Source organism: Rattus norvegicus, chromosome 2, assembly GCF_021556685.1.
Source record: "Rattus norvegicus strain SHRSP/BbbUtx chromosome 2, alternate assembly SHRSP_T2T, whole genome shotgun sequence".
In the NCBI taxonomy this organism is placed as follows: domain Eukaryota; kingdom Metazoa; phylum Chordata; class Mammalia; order Rodentia; family Muridae; genus Rattus; species Rattus norvegicus.
Window position 1 is genome coordinate 177,451,849 of NC_141535.1, and position 22,494 is coordinate 177,474,342.

The following is a 22,494-nucleotide window of genomic DNA, read 5'->3' on the forward strand; positions in this document are numbered from 1 at the left end:
GCTGCTTCTCTACAATTCAGCTTCATGCCTTTCTTCCTCTTTTTCAATGTTCTTGTCATTTCTCGAAAGAAGAACTGAGAATTTCTGGCTCTGGCCAGTGGGTTCTAAACGTGGAAGTGGGGAGTCACCTGGGTTTCCCAGGTCTAGATCTTCAGGGCCTTCGCTGTGGCACAGTGGCCACATCTGACGGTAGGGCAGGACAGGAGCACCACCGGCTCCGACTTCGGGGCCATCTGGGGTCAGTGTCTTGCTTTTTCCGCCTGGTGGTAGGAATCCGCTCGGTTGCAGGGGGCCCTCCCAGCCACCAGGGGTCGCGCTGCAGGCGGCAGGGTGTTGGGCCGGCGCTAGCCAGGGTCACGGCCACAGGCCCGGGTGTGTGTGGGGGGGCAGAATAGCTGAGGCGCCCGCGGCTTCCCGGGGGGAGGTGGGGGTAATGAGTGGAGAAAGCAGGGCGCGCTGAAGAGCTTGGGGTCCCCAGCACCACGGGAGCCGGGAGGACCGCGCGGCTGGAGCTAGCGGTGTAGCAGCAGTCCCCGCGTGGCGCAGCGCGCGGGGACGCTGGGACCGCCCAGATCTTCCACTGTGCCCGGCGCCCTCGGCTGCTGCTTCTTCCTTCAGCCCGGGCGCGAGCGGCTCCTAAGTCGAGTGCGCCATGTCCGGGGCTGGATAGCAGCCCGGCCGCCCGCCGGCCCGCCAGCCCGCCCTCGGAGCCACCCGCCAGCGGGCCGGCTGGGGAGTCCCAGGGCAGGCAGGTAGGGGCCGGACCGGGCGGGGCGGCGGGCGGGTTAGGGCGGGCGGAGGGCGGGCGGCTCCAGGGACTGTCCCCAGCTGTTCTGCGCTGTGCATCTGGTTCCGCTTCCTCCCTCCCGGGGAAGTGAAAGTCGAGGGGAGGGCGCAACCCGGAGCTAGCTAACTGTGCTCGACATCCTACAACCTGGAGCTCCCGCGGGCGATCAAGCCAGAGGCACCCCTCCTTCCCGCTAGGGTCACGCGGCTGCTGGCGCTGCTGCCGTCACGTCCTCGGCAGTCCCTGCGCGCGCTTCTCTCGGCCCTCCGGCCTCTTGCTCAGCCACCTCCCCCGCGCCGCGCCCTCTGCCCTAACCCCGACTTCCCGTCATTCAGCATGTGGGCGTTGGGACCCAAAGTGGCTTTAGTGCCGTTGTTTTCCCCCAAGGGAGAAGGGGCTGCATTCTATAAGACTCTTCCCTGGCTGGATAAGGGAAGGCCTGGATACTTAAGTCGTGTTGATCCGGGCTCACCCACTTGCCTATAGAGAGGGTCTCACCTAACGGCTTTTGCCTACTGTCTTGGGTCACAGAACTACTATTGGCCTGCAGTGGAATAGAGAGTGAGCTGTGTCCTGGAGTTAAATCAGGAGGCTGACGCGGACTCCTGGCTTCACCTCTCAGATGTGGAGAAGCTCAAGCTAAATTTAGCTTGAGTTGGGGCATGTGTGTCCAGAGGCCAGGTTAAAAAGACAGGCGGCTTGGCTCTAGTTCTCTGAGGAAGAGTGGGAGGTTAAATAGACTGTGCATTCTGGAGACATTGGAAGCTTCCCTGCCTTGCACGGGATCCTTAGTGTGAGTGAGGTCTGCCTTGGTCTGAGACTGTGCTGGCACCTTCAACAGTACTGCTCCCAAGGCCCCCAGCGGTACCGCTCACCCATAGGCTGACTTGTGCTGAACTAGCTACAGCTTCCCCTTCGCAGACAGCCGTTTCAGGAAGTAACCTCCCTTCCCCTCTGAAGCACTCTCTCAGCCTCTAGCCCCTTGCTAGCCACCCACCACGCTTCTTCCCACCTTCAGCACTCTGGGGCACCTCAGGACTCTTGGGGCTTCCACTCCCCGGGGGCAGGCCATGGAGGCAGGTGAGATAAGTTACCAATAGACTGTTGTGGCCCTGGTTCTGTCTGGGGCTGGGTGGCATGGGTGTGAAATGGCTGGAGCTATCTCCTACAGTCCCTTTGTGCCTAACTACAGACACCTAAGGATCCTGGAGATGAGAAAGCCCTAGTTGCTTAGCCAATTAGGTAACGTTAAGCTAGAGAAAAAGTATACTTGAAGATTGATGAGCAGAAGCTAGATCTTGGGTTTTGCAAGCCTTCCCAGAAATCTGTGGAGTCTTCTAAAAATGAAAGGATGGGTGCTTTAAGAGCATTAGCCGCACCAGAAGGTGTGGTGTGGTGTTGCTACCAGAGCAAGAAGACCAGAGACCTTGACAAAGCTAAAGTTGGTGTGATGTGGTAGCCAGGGGGAATGATGTCATTGCAGGCCATTACGGAAAATACTGTGTTCTCTGAGATGTACTGTAGCGGGCAAAGAGGGGCGGGCCTTTAAAGGAATAGGTGAGCGATATGTCAGATGTGTGTTGTAAAGTGGAGTTTGGGTTCTTTGGGGAAAAAGGGCTGATGTCACTAAGAAGGAAGGACCTAGTGGTCTCTAAGGAACTGTGGTGGGATATGAGAGTCTGGTGATGTCACAGGTGGAAGAGTTCAGGATTGGCTGATCATTTATCCTTTCCTTAGAAGAACTAGGAAGAGAAAAGAAGGTGGGGGGTCCACTACGGTTACCATGGGAACATTAGCCTCTCTCGCTCCATCTCTCCCTCAATTGACCATTCCAGATGCAGTGAGTGAAGGGGGGGCCATGGCAGAGGAGCGGCCTCCCCGGTTGGTGGATTACTTCGTGGTGGCTGGGCTTGCAGGAAATGGAGCACCTATACCTGAGGAGACGTGGGTTCCTGAGCCTACTGGGCCCCTGCGCCCTCCCCGGCCAGCTGAACCTATCACAGATGTGGCAGTCATCGCTAGGGCACTGGGCGAAGAGGTGCCCCAGGGCTATACATGCATTCAGACTTCTGCTGGTGGTCACCCCTTGGAGCTCAGTGCTGGGCTCCTGGGTGGAACTCAACCAGTCATCTGCTACCGCAGGGGGCGTGACAAGCCCCCCCTTGTTGAGCTGGGGTATGTATCTCTATCCATGCTGGCACTAGAGGAAGCTGGGAGCTACCTTTGAATGAGCTAAGAAGAGATGGGGATGTGGGTCAAGAGGAGGAGTATGGGAACAGCAGCAGAATAGGCTAGAGGTCAAGAGGAGGGGCTCACTGCTTTCACTGCTGCTTGCTAGCCAGCAAACGTTTCTTCATCTGCAAGATGAGGATAGTGGCTCCTTTCTGGCTGATTCAGAACATTAAATGAAATAACCCATGTGAGTCTGTTGGTTCTTCGTGCTTACTATTTTTTGTTTTTTGTTTTTTGTTTTTTTAATGTATATGAGTACACTGCCGCTGTCTTCAGATGCACCAGAAAAGGGCATCAGATTTCATTACAGATGGTTGTAAGCCACCATGTGGTTGCTGGGAATTGAACTCAGGACCTCTGGAAGAGCAGTCAGTGCTCTTAACCGCTGAGCCATCTCTCCAGCCCGTCTGTGCTTATTCTTGAGAGCTGTGGAAGGCACGGGTTGAAGGGATGATTACTGACTGAAAAGATCTAAGTAGGAAGTGGTAGGCTATACTACCAGGGTTTGACAAGGCTAAGAGAACATGGCAGGTTTAGGAGGCCAGGTGGGCAGACCCAGTAGGACCCAGGTCTTTTTCTATCCCGACCTCTTGATGTCTCTCTACTTTCTGTGCCAGGGTATTATATGACGGGAAAGAACGACCTAAGCCTGGGTTCCAAGTGCTTGACACGACGCCATATAGCCACTCAGCCAACCTGGCCCCTCCAGGCCCTGGGCACCCCCGCACCTACCTCATGTACCGGCGTGCAGCAGAAGGGGCAGGTCTGCATGCCCTGGGCATCACTGACCTCTGCCTGGTTCTGCCCAGCAAGGGTGAGAGCACTCCTCATACTTACTGCCGGTTACCCCGCAACCTCAACCCTGGCATGGTGAGTGGTACTGAGGTATTGAGAACTGAAACCTGAGCCACTAGTGTAAGGGTATGGACACGGGGCACATATTTGGATATTTGGGGGCTGAGGCCATTGGCACCAGGCCAGATCAGGAGTGGCTTGGCTGGGAGGACTGCAATCAGGAGCATCTCTGAAGAGAAAAGATAACTGAAGGGTGGTAGAGAGAAGATGGACCCAGGAACCATTGTTAGTGACACATCTGTTTATCTCTTGTCATTTCCTGGGCAGTGGGGCCCAGCAGTGTTCCTGTGCTACAAGGTGGGCCTGGCGAAGGCCAACACACTGGTGTATGAGGCAGGTGGGTGGCTTCTTTTTTCTTCCTACTCTTTGACCCTCCATTCTTTTTTTTTTTTTTTTTTCTTTTTTTTTTCCGGAGCTGGGGACCGAACCCAGGGCCTTGCGCTTGCTAGGCAAGCGCTCTACCACTGAGCTAAATCCCCAACCCCTTGACCCTCCATTCTTATGCTCAGTGACCCCTGACTGGTAACTTCAGCGACCCCAGAACTTACTTCTCTTTGCCATTTAGCCCTTCTTTGGGATACTCTAGTTTCTTTACCTGGTATCAAATGGACCCTTCACTCTAATATGTGCTCTTAATTCTGCTGGGGTGTAGAGCTGCTAGGCCGCTACCCAGAGGAAGACAATGAGGCGTTTCCGCTGCCTGAGTCAGTGCCAGTCTTCTGCCTGCCCATGGGAGCCACTATCGAGTGCTGGCCTGCCCAGACCAAGTACCCAGTACCCGTCTTTTCCACCTTTGTGCTCACGGGAGCTGCTGGTGATAAGGTGGGTAGGTGGGGCGTGGTAAAGGGGTCCACATAGTGCAGAGCCCATCTAATTATCCCTATACCCCTGCCAGGTGTATGGTGCCGCGTTGCAGTTCTATGAAGCGTTCCCGAGGGCCAGGCTGTCAGAGAGGCAGGCACGGGCACTGGGCCTCCTGAGTGCCGTGGAACGGGGACGGGCCCTGGGAGGCCGAGCAGTGCGCAGTCGGAGAGCCATTGCTGTGCTGTCCCGCTGGCCCGCCTTCCCGGCCTTCCGAGCCTTCCTCACCTTCCTTTACCGCTACTCCGTCTCAGGCCCCCATCGTCTGCCCCTGGAAGCGTGAGCACAGCTTTCCTAACACTGGAAAGGATAAGTGGGAGCCATTAGAATGGAATTGGGGGAGGTACACTGAGTTCCTAGGGGTCAGGAATGCAGCGCGTGGTTATAGAGTTTGTCCATTTAAACTTCTGGCTAGAGGTAAGTAGACCCTGGAATCTAGTCTGCATTTGTGTGCCAGTTACCTTACACACACACACACTCCCTCCCCCTCCCCCGGGGTTAGTGCCAAACCCAGGTGCTACCACTGAGCTAAATCCCCAACCCTTAGCCTGCATTTGTTAGTTGAGTCTCGACTAGGCCTGTGTATGCCCAACAGATATATGTTTCATTCCTTCATTCCTTTGTTCCTTTGTTCATTTGTTTGTTTACTAACTTGCTTTTGAGGCAGGACTCACTCTATAGACCTGGCTGGCTTGGAATTCATTGTGTCGCAGATGTGCCTCCATTTCAGGCAAAGGGATCTCTTTCCTAATACACATAAGACCCATGTACAAAGCTGGTCCAAGTCAAGAGGTGGGCTTCAGGGAGGAGTGAGGTTCTTAAGGATAGAAGAAATGAGGCTATGTGGAGTGACAAGACAGGGGACAGATTGGAGAGTTGGCCTCACCCTTTTCCTCTCTCCCTAGGCACATCTCCCACTTCATTCACAACGTCCCGTTCCCTTCCCCACAGAGACCACGCATCCTAGTGCAGGTGAGAGGTGAGCCTAGGGCTGGGCTGGATGAAAGGAGAGGAGTTGGCAGGGGCTGGCTATGAGCATCCTGACCTGTGGCTCCTCTCCCAGATGTCTCCCTATGACAACCTGCTCCTCTGTCAACCTGTCTCCTCACCCCTGCCCCTGAGGTATGTGACTAAATGGCAGGGTGTGGTGGGAGGCTTTGAGAACCTGGGGTATAGTAGGAGGTATGACTCAGGTGTATATAGCTGTTACGATCTTTGCACACTAGCCCTGGTGGTCTGTGTCTAGGAAAGAGTTTCTTGTGACCCTTTTATCGTTTTACTTCCTGCAGTGGTGCTAGCTTTTTACAGCTGCTGCAGAACCTGGGCCCAGAATTGGCTATTACATTGCTGCTGGCTGTGCTCACAGAGCACAAACTGCTGGTCCACTCTCTGCGGCCAGATCTGCTTACCAGTGTCTGCGAGGCCCTTGTCTCAGTGAGTGCCACGTTATCTAGTCTACTTCTCCAGAACTGCTGTCTTTTCTGGTACCCCTCACCCAGATCTGGACTCTCCTCCTTTTCCTTCCGTAGGGAAAGGCTCGTCAGTCTTTCCACGTGGGTCAGTTAGTTGTCAGATACAGGGTCTTTCTTCAGGATTACTCCAAAGACTTCTTTCAATAGGCCCCTCCTCCCTAAGTCCAGTGCCCTGTGCTCACTGGTTCTCACTCCTTCATGTTTTAGATGATTTTCCCTCTGCACTGGCAGTGCCCCTACATTCCGCTGTGCCCGCTAGTGCTGGCGGATGTGCTGAGTGCCCCTGTGCCCTTCATTGTGGGTATCCACTCCAGTTATTTCGATCTGCATGACCCACCTGCTGACGTCATCTGTGTTGATCTTGACACCAACACGCTCTTTCAGTAAGAGGCTAAGTACCATTTAAGGGCTGAAGGGGAATGAATGTCCAAGGGCTATGTGGGGTTTTATTGGTTCAAAGAGGGTTAGGCTTTTGGCAGAAGCTCCAATATCCTTCCTCCTTACGTTATCTCTCAGAACGGAGGAAAAGAAGCCCCTCTCTGCTAGGACCCTGCCCCGAAGACCTTACAAGCTTCTGCTGGCCACACTGACGAATCTGTACCAGCAGCTGGACCAGAGTGAGAAGCTGGTGGGCTTGGGAGGCTGGAAGCTGTTGTTGGCCTGAAATCTCCAGTTTGACAGGAGCATCCAGGGGCAATAGACCTTCTCTGAAGTGGCTGAGTTTGGATTTGGTGGGAACAAAATGAATTTAGGGGCCAGGATTCAGGGGCAGCATTTCTGAGCTTATCAAGGAGGTTGAGCATATATCACTGGAGAACCTTGAAACTGGTATCCAAAGGTAAATTGTTTGGCCACTCCTGGTGCAAGATCTGTCAGAAACTGGTGGTGAAGACAAGATGTGTGTGTGAAAAACAGGGTGAGACAAGCCCCAAAGGTGCTAATCTTGACTCTCAGACATATTGTTTCCCAGCTTACACTGGACCAGAGGAAGAGGCCTCCCTGGAATTCCTGCTGACAGACTATGAGGCAGTGTGTGGCCGCAGGACTCGCCTAGAACGGGAAGTCCAGGGAGCCTTCCTGCGCTTCATGGCCTGTCTGCTCAAAGGCTACCGGAACTTCCTTCGACCTCTCACCCAGGCCCCCTCTGAGGGGTCTCGAGATGTTGAGAACCTTTTCTACCTTCAGGGTAAATAAAGAGGGTCTATTTTGGTTTGCAAAAGGTTTCAAGGGAGGGCGTGGTTAGGGGGCGGGCTCCATGGGGAAAGTGAAGGAGGCACTGGCTGGGGGGAGAAGATTGCTTGTACCTTCTCCATTGCTCTGGCTTTGGAGGGACTAAGGGTTTATGGGTGAATGTGTCCTACTATCTGGGGTCCCTTAGCATAATACGAACATAGTCACTCTGGTCGTCAGCAGCAGTCATGAGTATAGCTCTGATGAGGGACGTGGCCCCTTGGATAACTCCCAGCCTGCAACAGGAAGTTTAGTCAGACAGAGGGAAGGGGCATGGAGCTGTGATATTGGAGAGCGGAACTGCTCTATGTGAGTGCTATGAGAGCCACGGATCCTGAATGGTAGGAGCCAAGAGCTGGGTGCAAGGAGGCTGTGATCAGAAGTCTGTGGTAAGCATGGCCACCCCATTCCCGACCCATCCTTACCCCCTCAGGTTTCCTTAAGTCCCGGGAACGCTCCAGTCACAAGCTGTACTCTCAGCTCCTACACACGCAGATGTTCTCCCAGTTCATCGAGGAATGCTCTTTCGGCTCTACCCGGCATGCAGCCCTGGAATTCTTTGACTCTTGTGTTGACAAGGTATTGGGCATTGTCCCCCCTTCCTGCTGTCTCTGTCACCCTCAGGCCACTGTTAACTATACATGTCAGTGGTGACAGTGTTGGCTGGAATTGGACAGAGCACAGCCCATGCAGCCAACCATGGCTGGCTTGACTTGTTTGCTTTCATTCCTGACTCTGCTCCTCCAGATGAATCTCTAGGACTCCTTCCCTATGCCTGTGTTTCTGGGAGGGGCCATCTTCTGGGCACCCGGGTTTGTGACATTGGACCTTGGCTCACCATCTTAACTCTTATTCTTACTGTCCTGGTCCAGGTTCACCCAGAGCAGGAGAAGCCTGAGCCAACACCCTTAGTGGAGCTGGAGGAACTATCGGGAAGTGAGCTCACTGTCTTTATCACACCCCCAGAGGAACCGCCAGTACTGGAAGGCAGTGAATCTACTCCTCAGTACTGGTGAGAGGGTCTTCTTGTGTCATCCTGCGCGTCACGGCCCATGCTCAGCCCTGTGCTAACTGCCTCATGGCCTCTGTCCCTCCAGTTATGATGGGTTTCCAGAGCTGAAGGCTGAGCTATTTGAGTCTCCTCAGGAACAACAGGGGGCACTCCCTGTGCCAGGCCCATCCCGTAGTGCCCCCAGCAGTCCTGCACCTCGCCGTACCAAACAGGTAACCAGCGATGGGTCTTGTAGGGGAACCGGGCACAAGGGCTATTGCTTCATGGTCAAATGAGGATACCCAGGGTGCTTATCCCATCAAGCTGCTGGGAGTTTGGTACATTAAAAAAAAAAAAAAAGTGAAACACTGAGCTGCCAGGTTGGTGGCGCACGCCTTTAATCCCGGTACGCAAGAGGCAGAGGCAGGAGGATCTCTGTGAGACCAACCTGATCTACAAAGTGAGTTCCAAGACTGCCAAAGCTACATAGTGAGACCCTGTCTCAAAAAACCAAACACCAACAAAATGCTGTACAAACGTTAGCCTCTGTTACTGTGGCGTTTGCCATCCTCCTCCTCCTCTTCATCCCTGAGCCTTCTGGGGCCACAGAAGCTGGCTACACCTCGCTAGGTGTTCACGCATGCTCCAGGGCCAGGCCACTTGCCCTAGTGACATTCCGGAGAGGGTTGTAGCTTAGGCAGTGCCTCAGTCCTCCTGCCTCCTTAGAACACAGACCCTATCTCAGGAAAAGTCTTGTTTCTCACACTGACCTGTAATCAGGAGGATGAGGCAAGATCTAGTGTTTGAGTTCAGCCTAGGCTATCTGATAAGACTCTAGCTCAGAAAAATATCAAAATAGGAAAAGATCCACCACGGCTTTATCTTTATCTTGGTGTGTTTGCTACCCCACCTAGGAGATGAAGGTTGCACAGCGCGTGGCACAGAAGTCAGCCACTGTACCTGAGCTGTGGGCCCGGTGCCTGCTGGGTCACTGCTATGGACTGTGGTTCTTATGCCTACCTGCCTATGTGCGTTCTGCACCTTCCCGGGTGCGAGCATTACACACAGCCTACCATGTATTACGTGAGATGGAGAGCCGCAAGGTGGTGCTCCCTGATGAGGTAGGCATCCCCACCTCTAACCCCAGCAAGGATGTGCAACTCTAGGGGCCGTGAGAGGGGAACTGAGACCAGGTAAAGCGGGTGGGCAGCTTCTCCATCAACAATCACAGAGTGCATGAGCATGTACAGGAGAAAACAGTGGAGACTGCCGGGGCCAGTGGGTCCCGTGAAAACTGGAGGGCTGGGAGAGGATGCTTGCTGAGACCTGGGAATCCGGGTTGGAGTAAGTCTGCTACATCTCATCTTTCTCTTGGCCTAGGTCTGTTACCGGGTACTGATGCAGCTCTGCTCAAACTATGGGCAACCCGTGTTGTCTGTGCGAGTCATGCTGGAGATGCGACGGGCAGGCATTGTGCCCAACACCATCACCTATGGCTACTACAACAAGGTACTGACATTGGGGGAGAGGTATAATGGCAGTCTGTACTTGGGCCTGTGTGGGGAGGGCACTCTGAGGGCTGTTGCTGTCCCCATTCCTTGGAGATTAGGCTTGCAATTCTACCTGGTCCTGTAGCCATTGTCATCCTTTGTGCTTCTTGGTTGCCATTGCACAGACACAGGGTTTTTGTTTGTTTTTGTTTTTTCAGACTTAGACATTTGATTCTTATTTACAGCAACCTTAAACTCCAAATGCCAGACTGTTCCAGATTCATTACACATTTTAATATTTTTTTTCTCCACAGTGCCCCAGGGCATAGAATGGTCATTTCCTATATTACAGGAATTGAGGTTGTAGAAAATTCACAACTTTCCGCAGGTCCCACAGTAAGCATATTAGGGAGTCGAAATATAAGCAAAATTTTATCCAGAATTCAGCCTCTTAACTGTGATGCTAAACTGTCTCCTGTCTTTCAGATAAGGAAACTATTAGTCAAGTAGCTAAGATAATTTCTTCAAAGCTATTCAGTTTATAAATAGTCTAGCTAGCATGTTGATGCACAACTTTAATCCCAGCACTCAGGAGGCAAAAGCAAGAGGCTATTGTGGGTTCAAGTCCAGCCTGATCTACATAGTGAGTTCCAGCCAGGGCTACATAGTGAGACCCTGCCTAAATAAGTACATAAATGATTAAACAAACTAATAGAATGCTCTACATAGACTTTTCTCCATTACTACTGATAATGTCTCTTTGGGGCTTTTGTTTCTGAGTGAGTCCTAGAGAGCAAGTCTGGAGAGAAAGGTAGTCCCCGGGGTTCTGGACAGGCAGGAAAGGCATCACTAGGCCATCCTGGCCGGCACTGTGATTGGCAGGCTGTGCTGGAAAGCAAATGGCCATCTGGTACTCCGGGTGGACGCCTACGCTGGGCCAAGCTCCGGAATGTTGTCTGGGGGGCGGCTCAGTTCCGCCAGCCCTTAAAGGACCGAAGGCGGCTGCAGCAGGAGCAGCAGGAGCAGCAGCAGCAGCAGCAGCAGCAGCAACAGGTGGCCGAGCAGCAAAAGTCGGGCAGCTCTCAGACAGGTGGGTAGGGACTGGCAAGGTAGCCTTGGTTCCAGACATGATTGTTTATACCTGCATTCCTAGCATTTGTGGAGTTAAAACAGGATGATTAATTGTTGCATACCTTGTACTACATAGTGAGTTCCAGGTCAGATTGGAATACATAGTGAAACTTTGTATCAAAAGGGAAAACAACAAGAACAAGAACAACAACAACAACAAAAACCCAAAAACCCCACAGACTTAGATGAGGTAGTTCCATTCTGATGGGAAGAGACCTGGAAAACTATACATACACAGGGAGGGCCTTTCTGTGTGTGGATAAACCAGGTGTGTTTGGTAGCAAAGGTGGAGAGTTCTACTTGGGAGAAACCTTCCAAAACCCTAGTCCACACAAGGGACTGCTTCAGTCTGGGGCTAAATTCCTCTGCTTTCTACAGAGCCCTGTCTGGAGCGTCCTTCCCCAACCCGCCCTCTTCAGCGCCAGACTACTTGGGCTGGACGCAGTCTACGGGAGCCATCTTCACCCATCGGGCGCCTGGTCAAGAGCGGCAGCCTAGGCAGCGCCCGCGGGGCACAGCCCACTGTGGAGGCTGGCGTGGCTCACAGTGAGTACCCTTATCTGACCTCCTCCCTCTTCTCACTGGGCTTCAGTGAGCGAGGGGAGGACTAGAGCCATGCATAGGGTAGCTCCCTGTTAGCTGACCTGTAGGCTCTGAGGCAAACTTGCCTAAATGTTATGGTGAGTTGCGATTCTAGAATCTGTGGGTTCATACAGTTTGCCCTTTAAATCTTTTATTTATTTTTATGCATATGGGTGTTTTGCCTGCATGTATGACTGTGCACCACTTGTATGCCTGGTGCCCATGGGGGCCAGAAGGGAGTGTCCGATCCCCTGGAACTGGAGTTACAGCTGGTTTGTGGGTTGCCATGTGGGTACTAGCAGTTGAACCCAGGTCCTAGGAAAGACCATGCTCTTCACTGCTGAGCCACCTTTCCAGTCACCAACGCTAGAGGTTTTGCTGCAAGAATTGTGCTTATTCAGGAATGGAGCAGCTGGGAAAGTGCCAGGTTCCACCTTTCAATTCTCTTTTGACCTACAGTGATAGAGGCCTTGGGGGTCCTTGAACCCCGTGGATCACCTGTGCCTTGGCAGGATGGAAGTCTCTCAGACCTGAGTCTGACAGGGGAAGAACTGGCACCTGGAAGCAGCCCAGGGGGCTCAGGCTCAGCCCTGAGTGCCCAGTCCACTGAGGCCCTAGAAGGGATCAGTGGGCGGGGTTCCAAAACTAGTGGATGTCAGGAGGAGGCGGGCACCCCCAGAAAAGGGCTGGGTGCCCGCCTCCAACAGCTGCTTACCCCTTCCCGCCGCTCCTCTGCTTCCCGGATCTCCGTACCTGAGTTGCCCCCTGACCTGCCTCCTGCGGCTCGCCGGAGTCCCATGGATAGCCTTCTGTGGCCCCGAGAACGCCCTGGATCCACTGCTTCTGAGGTAGCCAGTGAGAGAGGAGATAGATACCTTACTATCAGGAGGGGAGGGGCTGCTGACTGGGAGAATGCCCCAAAGGTGACTCTAAGAGTGAATGAAACCAGCATTTAGATTGAGAGGAACTAGCTGACTGTGGTTTCTTTTCTAATGACAGAGTTCTGCTTCTCTGGGCAGTGAGTGGGATATCTCAGAGTCTTCTCTCAGCAGCCTGAGTCTTCGACGTTCCTCAGAGCGTCTCAGCGACACCCCTGGAGCTTTCCAACCACCCTCCCTAGAAGTGAGCATACCCCGTCTACACAATTGTGCTGGAACACACAAACAGCCTGTCTGCCTGGAAAGGCAGGAGGAGGGGGGAGGTGGAAAGAGGTCTGGCTGGAGTTCTGAGATGGAAGGGGTAGGGCTTCGGGGCATTGGAACCAAATGAAGCTCATTCCTGGGGTCTCCTTGCCTACAGATTCTGATGTCTAGCTGCTCCCTGTGCCATGCCTGTGATTCCCTGGTGTATGATGAGGAAATCATGGCCGGCTGGGCACCGGATGACTCTAACCTCAATACGACTTGTCCCTTCTGCGCCTGTCCCTTCGTGCCCCTGCTTAGTGTCCAGACTCTTGATTCTCGACCCAGGTACCTAAAGCAGGGCAAGTGTTGTGGGAGGGATAGGCAGATGGTACTCCAAGAGCTCACACTCCCTGCTGTTCCCCACAGTGCGCCTAGTCCAAAGTCTGCCCTTGCTGGTGCCGGTGGCTGCAAAGATGCTCCTGTCCCTGGGGGTCCTGGCCCTGTGCTCAGTGACCGGAGGCTGTGCCTTGCCCTGGATGAGCCCCAGCTCTGCAATGGGCATATGGGGGTAAGGCTGGGGAAGAGGGGGTTGGGGATTTAGCTTAGTGGTAGAGCGCTTGCCTAGCAAGCGCAAGGCCCTGGGTTCGGTCCCCAGCTCGAGGGGGGGGGGGGGGGGAGAAAAGAAAAAAAAAAAGACTGGGGAAGAGGAACCATGAGGAAGCAGGGAGTGTGTTATCTGTTGAAGGGAGATGTAGAGGTACCAGGTAGATGGGCATGGAAGACAAGGGGCATCGCTGACATATTGAGAGACAAACTCCTGGCTGTGGGCCTTCAGTCTGTGCTCTGACTGCTCTCCTGTGTCTGCAGAGTGCTTCCCGGCGAGTTGAGAATGGGGCATGGGCGTACCTCAGCCCTCTGGTGCTGCGTAAAGAACTAGAGTCCCTGGTAGAGAATGAGGGCATCGAGGTGTTGGCGTTGCCTGAACTGCCTGCTGCCCACCCTATCATCTTCTGGAACCTCCTGTGGTATTTCCAACGGCTACGCCTGCCTAGTATTCTGCCAGGCCTGGTGTTGGCCTCCTGTAATGGGCCGCCACCCAGCCAGGTCAGTGCCCTTACGCAGTCTCTGCCTCCTGAGTGCTTCTCTTCTGACAAGCTCTTTGTCTCCTAGTCCTCTCTGTCCTTGGCAGTGTAGAAAAGCACAAACTGTGGAGTCCCTTGTGCCTGGCCATTTTGTCAGCACATTTACAACTCTGACCCTCTATTTCATCCTCTGGCAAATGGCACAGGCACTGACCTGACAGGACAGGTATTTGACGTACTGACTGGTATCTAAAAAATGGTTGGGGATGGGGATTTAGCTCAGTGGTATTGCGCTTGCCTAGGAAGCGCAAGGCCCTGGGTTCGGTCCCCAGCTCCGAAAAAAAAGAACCAAAAAAAAAAAAAAATTAAGGTTTTTCTCTTTATTCCACCAACATTTATTGCATAGGTATTAGGTTTCAGGTGCTAGGTATGTAACAAAGTGAAACAAAGTCCTTATTCATAAGAAGAAATTTTCTTTCCCTTGGGGCATGGTGGCTCCAGTCTTTAATCCCAACACTCAAGCGGAAGCGTGGGGGTAGATCTCTAAAGAGTTCAAGGCCTGCCTAGTTTATATAGTGAGTTCCAGGCCAGCCAAAGCTACATAGTGAGACCCTGTCTCAAATCACAGTAACGGCAAATGTAAGTTCTTTCCCTTTTCTCCTTTATTATCTCTAGTAATGTCTGTATTTCTTGCTCTCTGCTTCCTATCTCAGCTCTCCCAGGGACCATCTTCATGGCTCACCCCTGATCCAGCTTCTGTGCATGTGCGTCTGCTGTGGGACGTCCTGATCCCTGACCCCAATAGCTGCCCGCCTCTCTACGTGCTCTGGAGGGTCCACAGTGAGTTGGGACTTGATGTAGGAATTAAAGGGCTGGGCTCCTCACCTAAAGAGTTTGGTGATCCTGGGGAACTTCCCTTCCTTTCATCCAGGCCAGATCCCACAGCGGGTGGTGTGGCCAGGTCCAGTACCCTCCTGTCTTAGCTTGGCATTACTGGAGTCAGTGCTGCGCCATTTCGGACTCAACGAGGTTCATAAAGCTGTTGGACTTCTGTTGGAGACTCTAGGGCCCCCTCCCACTGGCCTGCACCTGCAGAGGTAAGATGCTCTTATGTAGGTAGCCCTTAACATGGCCTTTGCACCTCTTTTCTTTGACACCCTTCTATGTCTACTGCAGGGGAATCTACCGTGAGATCTTATTCCTGACGATGGCTGCTCTGGGCAAGGACCACGTGGATATAGGTGAGGGTACAGTCAGGTATCAGGGAGATAAGGGATTGGGACCGGGTATGAAAGGAGGTCCTAATGCATCAGTTCCCATCCTTTATCCTAGTGGCCTTCGACAAGAAGTACAAGTCTGCCTTTAACAAGCTGGCCAGCAGCATGGGCAAGGAAGAGCTGAGGCAGCGGCGGGCACAGATGCCTTCCCCCAAAGCCATCGACTGCCGAAAGTGTTTTGGAGCACCTCTGGAATGCTAGGGACCCTTAAGCCCCTCTCTCCAGCCTTGGGTGGAGAGGCGAGGAAGAGTGGATTCTAGACATAGCCTGACTCCTTGTTCCCTTCACAGAGGAAGTGGGAGTAGGCTGTTCAGCCATAGGTTCCAAGTGGGAGTAGCAGGAAGAGGGAGGGACTCACCAGTACCTGAAGTCACAATTCCCCTGTCTTAGCCTGCCCTGTTTGTCCAAGCTCGTGTGGGGAAGAGCTAGGGAGGTTGGCACAACTCCGTCTTTCTCCATCCCATTCCAGGGGCTCCTCTCCAGGGTATCCTCAGATCTGCAGTGCCCTGGTAGACTTAGAAGTTTTTGTTTTAAAAAACAATTGGAAAGATTCAGAGCTCCTGAGCCTTTGCCCTGAATGGAAGGGAGGAACTTCATTCCCCACTCTTCTTCCCTGACTGCTAAAGGAGCCCAAGGCAATCTTAGCGTTGTATTTTATTTAGCTATTTATTCTGAGGCCACAGCTCCTATACTTATGAGAGTCTCAAGGAGTATGGTAAAGAGAAGGAAATTAGATTTGGAGCACCTTGAGAGCCATGCACTGGGACCCAGAGGAGTCCCAAGCTTCCCTTAGGAAGAACTGGTGCCTCTTCTAGTCCCGATCCTTCTTGTCCACTCCGCCTTGGGAAATGCCTCTCCTATCCATGGCCTTGACCTGTGCAATAAGGATTGTTCTCTGCAAAGTTTTGTTGGATGTAAATATAGTAAAAGCTGCTTCTGTCTTTTTTCTTCTGCCTCCTGTTCTCTGGATTTGGGGTGATAACTTACTTTTCCAGGCTGCGCATTCTCTTTTCTGCCTTCCCATCTTTTGTAACCATTAGGTACACCCTACTTTTCCTGGCCACATGACATATAGGGAGTTCTCTGAGCAGAAGTGAATCCAGTGCCAGCTATGGCAGTGCCAGTCTGCATGGCACTTCCGGCCCTCCCACACAATCACCCCCTTGTCCCTCATCTGTACCCCACACAAAGGCTCCATTCTCTGGGGGCCCTGAGCTCATCTTTGCCTTATTTCCTCTCCTCCTGTCCCCTCCCTGACCCCAGCTTCTTCAGTACCTTCACAAAGATGGCAGCCCTCCTCACTGGTTATTGTCTGCAGCCCTTCTGTACATCAGGAGCATGGCGGTCATCTCCGCTCTCCTTAGTCAGTCTAGCTCCAGACTGTGCTCTTCACTGTGGTCTAAACTTGCTATGTGTGAATGCCAGAAAAACGGGCATCATTTTTTAATTTTTTAAGATTATTATTATTATTTTTTTTGGTTCTTTTTTTCGGAGCTGGGGACCGAACCCAGGGCCTTGCGCTTCCTAGGCAAGCACTCTACCACTGAGCTAAATCCCCAACCCCAAGACTATTTTATGTTTATATATGTGGGGTGTGTGTGTGTGTGTGTGTGTGTGTGTGTGTGTGTGTGTGTGTGTGTGTTAGAGTATATATACATATGCACTACATGCATGCAGTACCCACAGAGGCCAGAAGAGGGTATTGGATATTCTGGAACTAGACTTACCATGTAGATGCTAGGAACAGCACCTAGGTCCTCTGCAAGAGGAACAAGAGGAACAAGTGCTTTTAACTGCTGAGCTAGATCTCTGCAGACTAACGATCCTTGACTGGCAATCAAACAATGTGTGTGTGTGTGTGTGTGTGTGTGTGTGTGTGTGTGTGTGCGCGCGCGCGCGCGCCACACGTGCAGGTACCACAGTGGTCAGACAGGGTGTTGGATCTCTTTTCTCTTTTCTTTTCTTTTTTTTTTTTTTTTTTGGTTCTTTTTTTCGGAGCTGGGGACTGAACCCAGGGCCTTGCGCTTCCTAGGCAAGCGCTCTACCACTGAGCTAAATCCCCAACCCCGTGTGGGTGTTGGATCTCTTAAGAGATGGCGGTACAGGCAAGTGTGAACAGTAAGCACTTCCGGGTCTGAGCCAGCAATCCAGGCCCCCAGGCGTTATTTTTGTAATCTCAGACCCATTTAGGATCCCACCCCCCAATAATGTGATAAACACAGGAAACAACTCACAGCAGCACTACAAAACCAATTACCACAGGGAATTAGCTAACAAAACAAATGCCTTGGGGAAAAGGGGAGGGGATTAATGAAGGACATGATTTACATAAAATTTTAGAGCAAATTTCCAGGAGGTAGTGATCACTGGATGAGAAGAATTCTGGCTAAAAGTGGTGGCACGCACCCTTTAGTCCCAGTTAGAGCGGGTAATCTGTGAGTTCTGAGTCAGCTTGGTCTATAAGGGAATTCAGGCCAGCCAAGGCTTCGGTGAGACTCTATCTTTGAAAAATATTTCTAATTGTTAGGACCTTGAAACAAAGATTCTTTCTCACCTTGTCATGAGGATGCTTTTTTAGTATCCCAAAGGAGTAAAGAAGGAATCAGGGATTTCAGAAATTCTTTTTTTGCCAGGAAGTGGTGGTATACACTTTTAATTCTAGTTCTCAGGAGTCAGAAGCAGGGGGACTCTCTGAGTTCGAGACCAGTCTAGTCTATAAATTGAGTTCCAGGACAACAAGAGGTACACAGAGGAACCCTGTGTGTGTGTGTGTGTGTGTGTGTGTGTGTGTGTGTATTGCTGGTGATCAACTCTAGGGTCTTATACATACTAGACAAACATATTCACCCTATTTTAAACCTGAGCTACATCCCAGCTGTTCATCTACTTCCCCCCCCATAGTAGAGTTCAAGCCCAGAGTTCTGAATGCTATGCAAATACTCTACCAGTCAACTATATCTCCAGTTTTCATGTGTCCTCTTAAAATAAGTTTCTGTTTATAGTGTGCCTAGCACTTCATTGAACTAATCAAGATAGCTCAGCCCCACCCCCACCGACCAAGAGTATAGAGTCTTACTGGTCTAGAGTGCTCTTTCCTGGACCCAGGATGGCCGGAAACGTGCAACATGGTAAAAATGACCTTAACTTTTTGATGATATTGCTTCTGTCACCAATAACTGGACTTACAAGTCCTCCATAGAAAACTACAGAGTTCCTCAGCTCCCAGCAGTACTGAGGCCTAGAGAGCTGTATTGATGGCTAAGATATGCCCGGATTGCCTGACTCAACTTCCCTTCCCAGATTCTGGAGTATTCAGGCTGCAGGGTAAAAGATTTGAAGTGCATCTTTGTCTATTGCGAGTCAGAGAAGTTCTGCTGTGTCTAAGCTTATGGGGATGAGGATTGTTCACCTTTGTTTCTTTGTGCTTTGAGTTAAGGTTTCTCTGTGTAACAGCCCTGGCAGTCAATCTTTAGAGCAGGCTGGCCTCGAACTCACAGAGATCTTCTTGGTTCTGCCTCCTGAGTGTTAGGATTAAAGTCCTGGGTCACCACACCTGCAATGTTTGTCATTTAAAGAACAATTCTATAATTGTTGTGAAAGCTGGACCTGGTTGTACAGACTTGTACTATGAGCTATTCCAAAGGCTGGGTAGGAAGATTACAAGTTTTTAAGGGCATCAGGCTAATCTGGGTATCTTAGTATGGCTCTCTGTTTCTTTTTTTTAATTTTTAAAATTTTTTTTAACATTTATTTATTTATTATGTATATGTCATACAGCTTTCTGCCTGCATGTATGCCTGCAGGCCAGAAGAGGGCACCAGACCTGATTATAGATGGCTGTGAGCCACCATGTGGTTGCTGGGAATTGAACTCAGGACCTCTGGAAGAGCAGTCAGTGCTCTTAACCTCTGAGCCATCTCTCCAGCCCCGGCTCTTTGTTTCAAATAAAGTAAAAACCACAAAACAACTTTAAAGAGGGCTATGGTATAGTTTAGTAGTTTAATCTATAACAGATAATCTATAGGGAATGCTAAGTGTGATAAAATATGTTGGTGTCTTGGGATGGAGAGATGGCTCAGTGACTCAGAACACTTGCTGCTTTTACAGAAGACCCAGGTTTGGTTCTCGGCATCCACATGGTAGCTCATAATCATGATCCAGGGGATCTAGTTCCAGAGGAACTGACCCTCTCTTCTGACTTCCTTGGGCACCATATATAGTGCAAATACAAACATGCCGAGAAGACACTTATAACATAAGCTTTAAAAAAAAAAAAATATATATATATATATATATATATATATTAAATAAGTTGTTTTTTTTTTTTAGATGAAAAAATGTTGGTTTCAGGGCATAAAGCTGGCTCAGTGGTTAAGAATGTTCCTTGTCTTCTAGAGGATCTGAGATCAGTTTCTAGCATCCATATCAGGTGATTCACCACTTCCTCTAACTCCAGCTTTAGATCCAACAACCTACTCTGGGACTCTGAGAGTGCCTAGCACTCACACATGAACATAACTACAAAATGACATGTACAGATTTTTTTTTTTTAATTTTTATGTATATGAGTGCTCTATCTGCATGTGCACCAGCCTGCCAGAAGAGGGCATCAGATCTCATCATAGATGGCTATGAGCGACCATGTGGTTACCTGGAACTGAACGGAGGACCCCTGGAAGAGCAGTCAGTGCTCTTAACCATTGAGCCATCTCTCCAGCCCCATACACCAATACACACAGCTGGTGTGTCAGCTGAGGGTCTCTGTGAATTCAAGGCCAGTCTGGTCTACATAGTGAGTTCCAGGAGCATACATTTATAGTGAGATCCTGTTTTAAAGTCTACAACAGAGTCTCTCTGGGTCTATAATCCACACTTAAAGGTAGGCCCCAGGCCCAACCAATACAAAATGAATTCACTTATATTTTTGAAGTTTTTTTTTTCCCCTCCTTATAATGCTTTATCTGTTTTTTTTTTTTTTTTGCTTGTTTCTTCGGTTTTCCAAGACAGGGTTTCTCAGTGTAGCTCTGGTTGTCCTGGAACTCCTTATGTAGACCAGGCTGGTCTTGAACAAAGAGATCCGCTTGTCATTGCTTCTCAAGTGATGGGATTAAAGGTGTGTGCCACCATGCCTTGCTGTTGGTCATTTTTATTTTACACTTATATCTTTTTTTTTTTTAAAGTTTTTTTTTTTTTTCCGGAGCTGGGGACTGAACCCAGGGCCTTGTGCTTGCTAGGCAGGCGCTCTACCACTGAGCTAAATCCCCAACCCCCCAGGTTTATTTACTTTATATATGTGAGTGCACTGTCACTATCTTCAGACACACCAGAAGAGGGCATCAGACCCCATTACAGATGGTTGTGAGCCACCATGTGGTTGCTGGGAATTGAACTCAGGACCTCTGGAAGAGCAGTCAGTGCTCTTAACCTCTGAGCCATCTCTCCAGCCCATCTCTTTTGTTTATGTTATAGTTCCCAATTCTGTGTCCGTGTTTTTCTGGGGTTTCTGTGAGGGGGTGTGTTTGTTTCTGTGTCTATGTTTCTAGTTTTCCTTTGGCTCTTTCCTCTTTGGGTTTGGTCCTGTTGTTTTTAATTTTAGATGCCTGTTTTCTAATGAAAAGAAAGGGGTTGGGGATTTAGCTCAGTGGTAGAGCGCTTGCCTAGCAAGCGCAAGGCCCTGGGTTCGGTCCCCAGCTCTGAAAAAAAGAAAAAAAACAAAACAAAATGGCAAGTAAGTCTAATGAAAAGAAAGACTGTGGATCTGGGTGGGTAGGAAGGATCTTGGAGGAGTTGGGGGAGGGAGAATCATGATTAGAATATATTGTGTGAAAAAAATAATTTCAATTTAAAAAAAGTTGGTTTCACAAAGAAAACAGCTGGGTACTGGGGAAGCCGGGTCAGAAAGTAACAAGTTCAAAGCCAACCAGGGGTATATAAGGAGATTAGAAACAAAAACTGAAAAAAACATCAAACCAAATCAAACAAAGCCAGAGTTTGTACAGGACAAAATTCATGTCCACTACAACTACAGTCGTGGCCATCAAAATGGTGGTCTCCTTCGGTTTCCTTCCTTAGAGCTTGACTGCTTCTAACAGAAGGCCCATGGCCTGGCTTTATTTTGTTGGAGGGCATTCGCTTAGTGCTTATGCTCCCTTTTCAGGTTAGTATTGTGTTGTACCATGTTTCACATAATTTTTAAATTTTTTTTATTAATTTTTATGTATATGAGTACACTGTAGCTGTTCAGACACACCAGAAGAGGGCATCAGATCTCATTACAGATGGCTGTGAGCCACCATGTGGTAGCTGGGAATTGAACTCAGGACCTCTGGAAGAGCAGTCAGTGCTCTTAACTGCTGAGCCCCATAATTTTTTTTTTCGGTTGTCAAGTCAAAGTTGCTCTGTATAGTCCTGGCTGGCCTTGAACTCACCTTGAAGACCAGTTTGGCCTTGAACTTAGAGATCTGCCTGCTTCTGCCTCCTGAGTGCTTGGAGTAAAAAGTGCTGGGCACCACCACTGCCCAGCCGCATGCTTTCTCATAGCCTTGTAAGAATGGCTGTAGCTGGTCTTTATGACTTCTTTTTCCCACCCTTTTTGTCCTCCTGTTTCATCACTAGATCAGGAAGAAGGATAGGGGCGCGCGCGCGCGCGTGAGAGAGAGAGAGAGAGAGAGAGAGAGAGAGAGAGAGAGAGAGAGAGAGGGAGAGAGAGAGAGAGAGAGAGAGAGAGAGAGAGAGAGAGAGAGAGAGAGAGAGACCCTTGAATCTAGTTTCCTTCTGTTTCCTCTTTGAGCATGACTGATAAATAGCAATCCCCTGCCCCCAGATAACCCGTAACCACCAACCTTACAGCTTAGGGTCCAAACATTCATGGACCCTCTGGAAACTTCCCAGAATTTCACATGTCACACAACTTCAGAAACTGTCTGCAGCTGGGGAAATCACACCTCTGCTGGAGCATGAGGCAAATCATAGACAGCTGCCTCACATCCCTCCACCTGGGATTAAAATGAAAGCACATTCTTATTTATTTTGTTAAAGAAGCCAAAATTTCAGAATTCTCACTACATTTCCCACTTCTCTTTAGGCCATTAATTGTGCTGTGTATGGTTGGAAATTATAAACAGACATTTCTGATAAAATAAGAGCTTTTCGGGTCAGTGGCCAAGGTTTTCAGGAGACCTCTCCTGCTCTTTTTCTGGAGTGGTTTTACCTTTGATGTAGGGGAACAGTGGCAGTTGAACAATCCTATCACCTGCGTTAAATTGCATCTTTTTTTTTTTTACATAGGTCATAATTTTAGTTTCTCCTTTGAAATCGTCTATAATTCTTGGATGCACAATGAGTCCTTGGGAAGTCAATCCATTCCTTCCCAGAATCATC

At 50.4% G+C, this 22,494-nt stretch overlaps 1 protein-coding gene and 1 long non-coding RNA gene across 27 annotated transcripts in view; one reads left to right on the top strand and one right to left on the bottom strand.

Annotated features, from left to right (window-relative positions):
* The first annotated feature begins 64 nt into the window (after window positions 1-64).
* Window positions 65-16,061, top strand: Dennd4b (DENN domain containing 4B). Of its 21 annotated transcripts, none has more exons than XM_087627556.1 (28): window positions 65-238; window positions 2,623-2,962; window positions 3,637-3,889; window positions 4,142-4,211; window positions 4,527-4,696; window positions 4,770-5,014; window positions 5,641-5,707; window positions 5,799-5,857; window positions 6,025-6,169; window positions 6,415-6,590; window positions 6,724-6,824; window positions 7,178-7,393; window positions 7,871-8,016; window positions 8,310-8,449; window positions 8,535-8,661; window positions 9,343-9,549; window positions 9,809-9,937; window positions 10,801-11,008; window positions 11,428-11,595; window positions 12,091-12,479; window positions 12,631-12,753; window positions 12,931-13,100; window positions 13,182-13,323; window positions 13,623-13,859; window positions 14,551-14,677; window positions 14,769-14,934; window positions 15,014-15,078; window positions 15,170-16,061. In XM_087627556.1, exons 2-28 carry the CDS (start codon window positions 2,646-2,648, stop codon window positions 15,313-15,315), a joined length of 4,509 nt encoding a protein of 1,502 aa, XP_087483682.1. In that variant the 5' UTR covers window positions 65-238; window positions 2,623-2,645; the 3' UTR covers window positions 15,316-16,061.
* LOC102551157 (uncharacterized) overlaps window positions 10,191-22,494 on the bottom strand; it is an 18,549-nt gene continuing 6,245 nt past the window's right edge. For 2 of the 6 annotated variants that reach the window (XR_015676467.1, XR_015676463.1), the window contains 2 exons: window positions 21,957-22,109; window positions 10,191-11,067 (listed from right to left, as the gene is read on the bottom strand). This is a non-coding gene — a long non-coding RNA (uncharacterized LOC102551157). Of the gene's footprint in view, window positions 11,068-12,384; window positions 12,475-16,389; window positions 16,523-20,094; window positions 20,322-20,806; window positions 21,726-21,956; window positions 22,110-22,494 lie in introns of those variants that run through there. The other 4 variants (XR_015676460.1, XR_015676459.1, XR_015676462.1 and 1 more) reach the window with 3 other exon arrangements.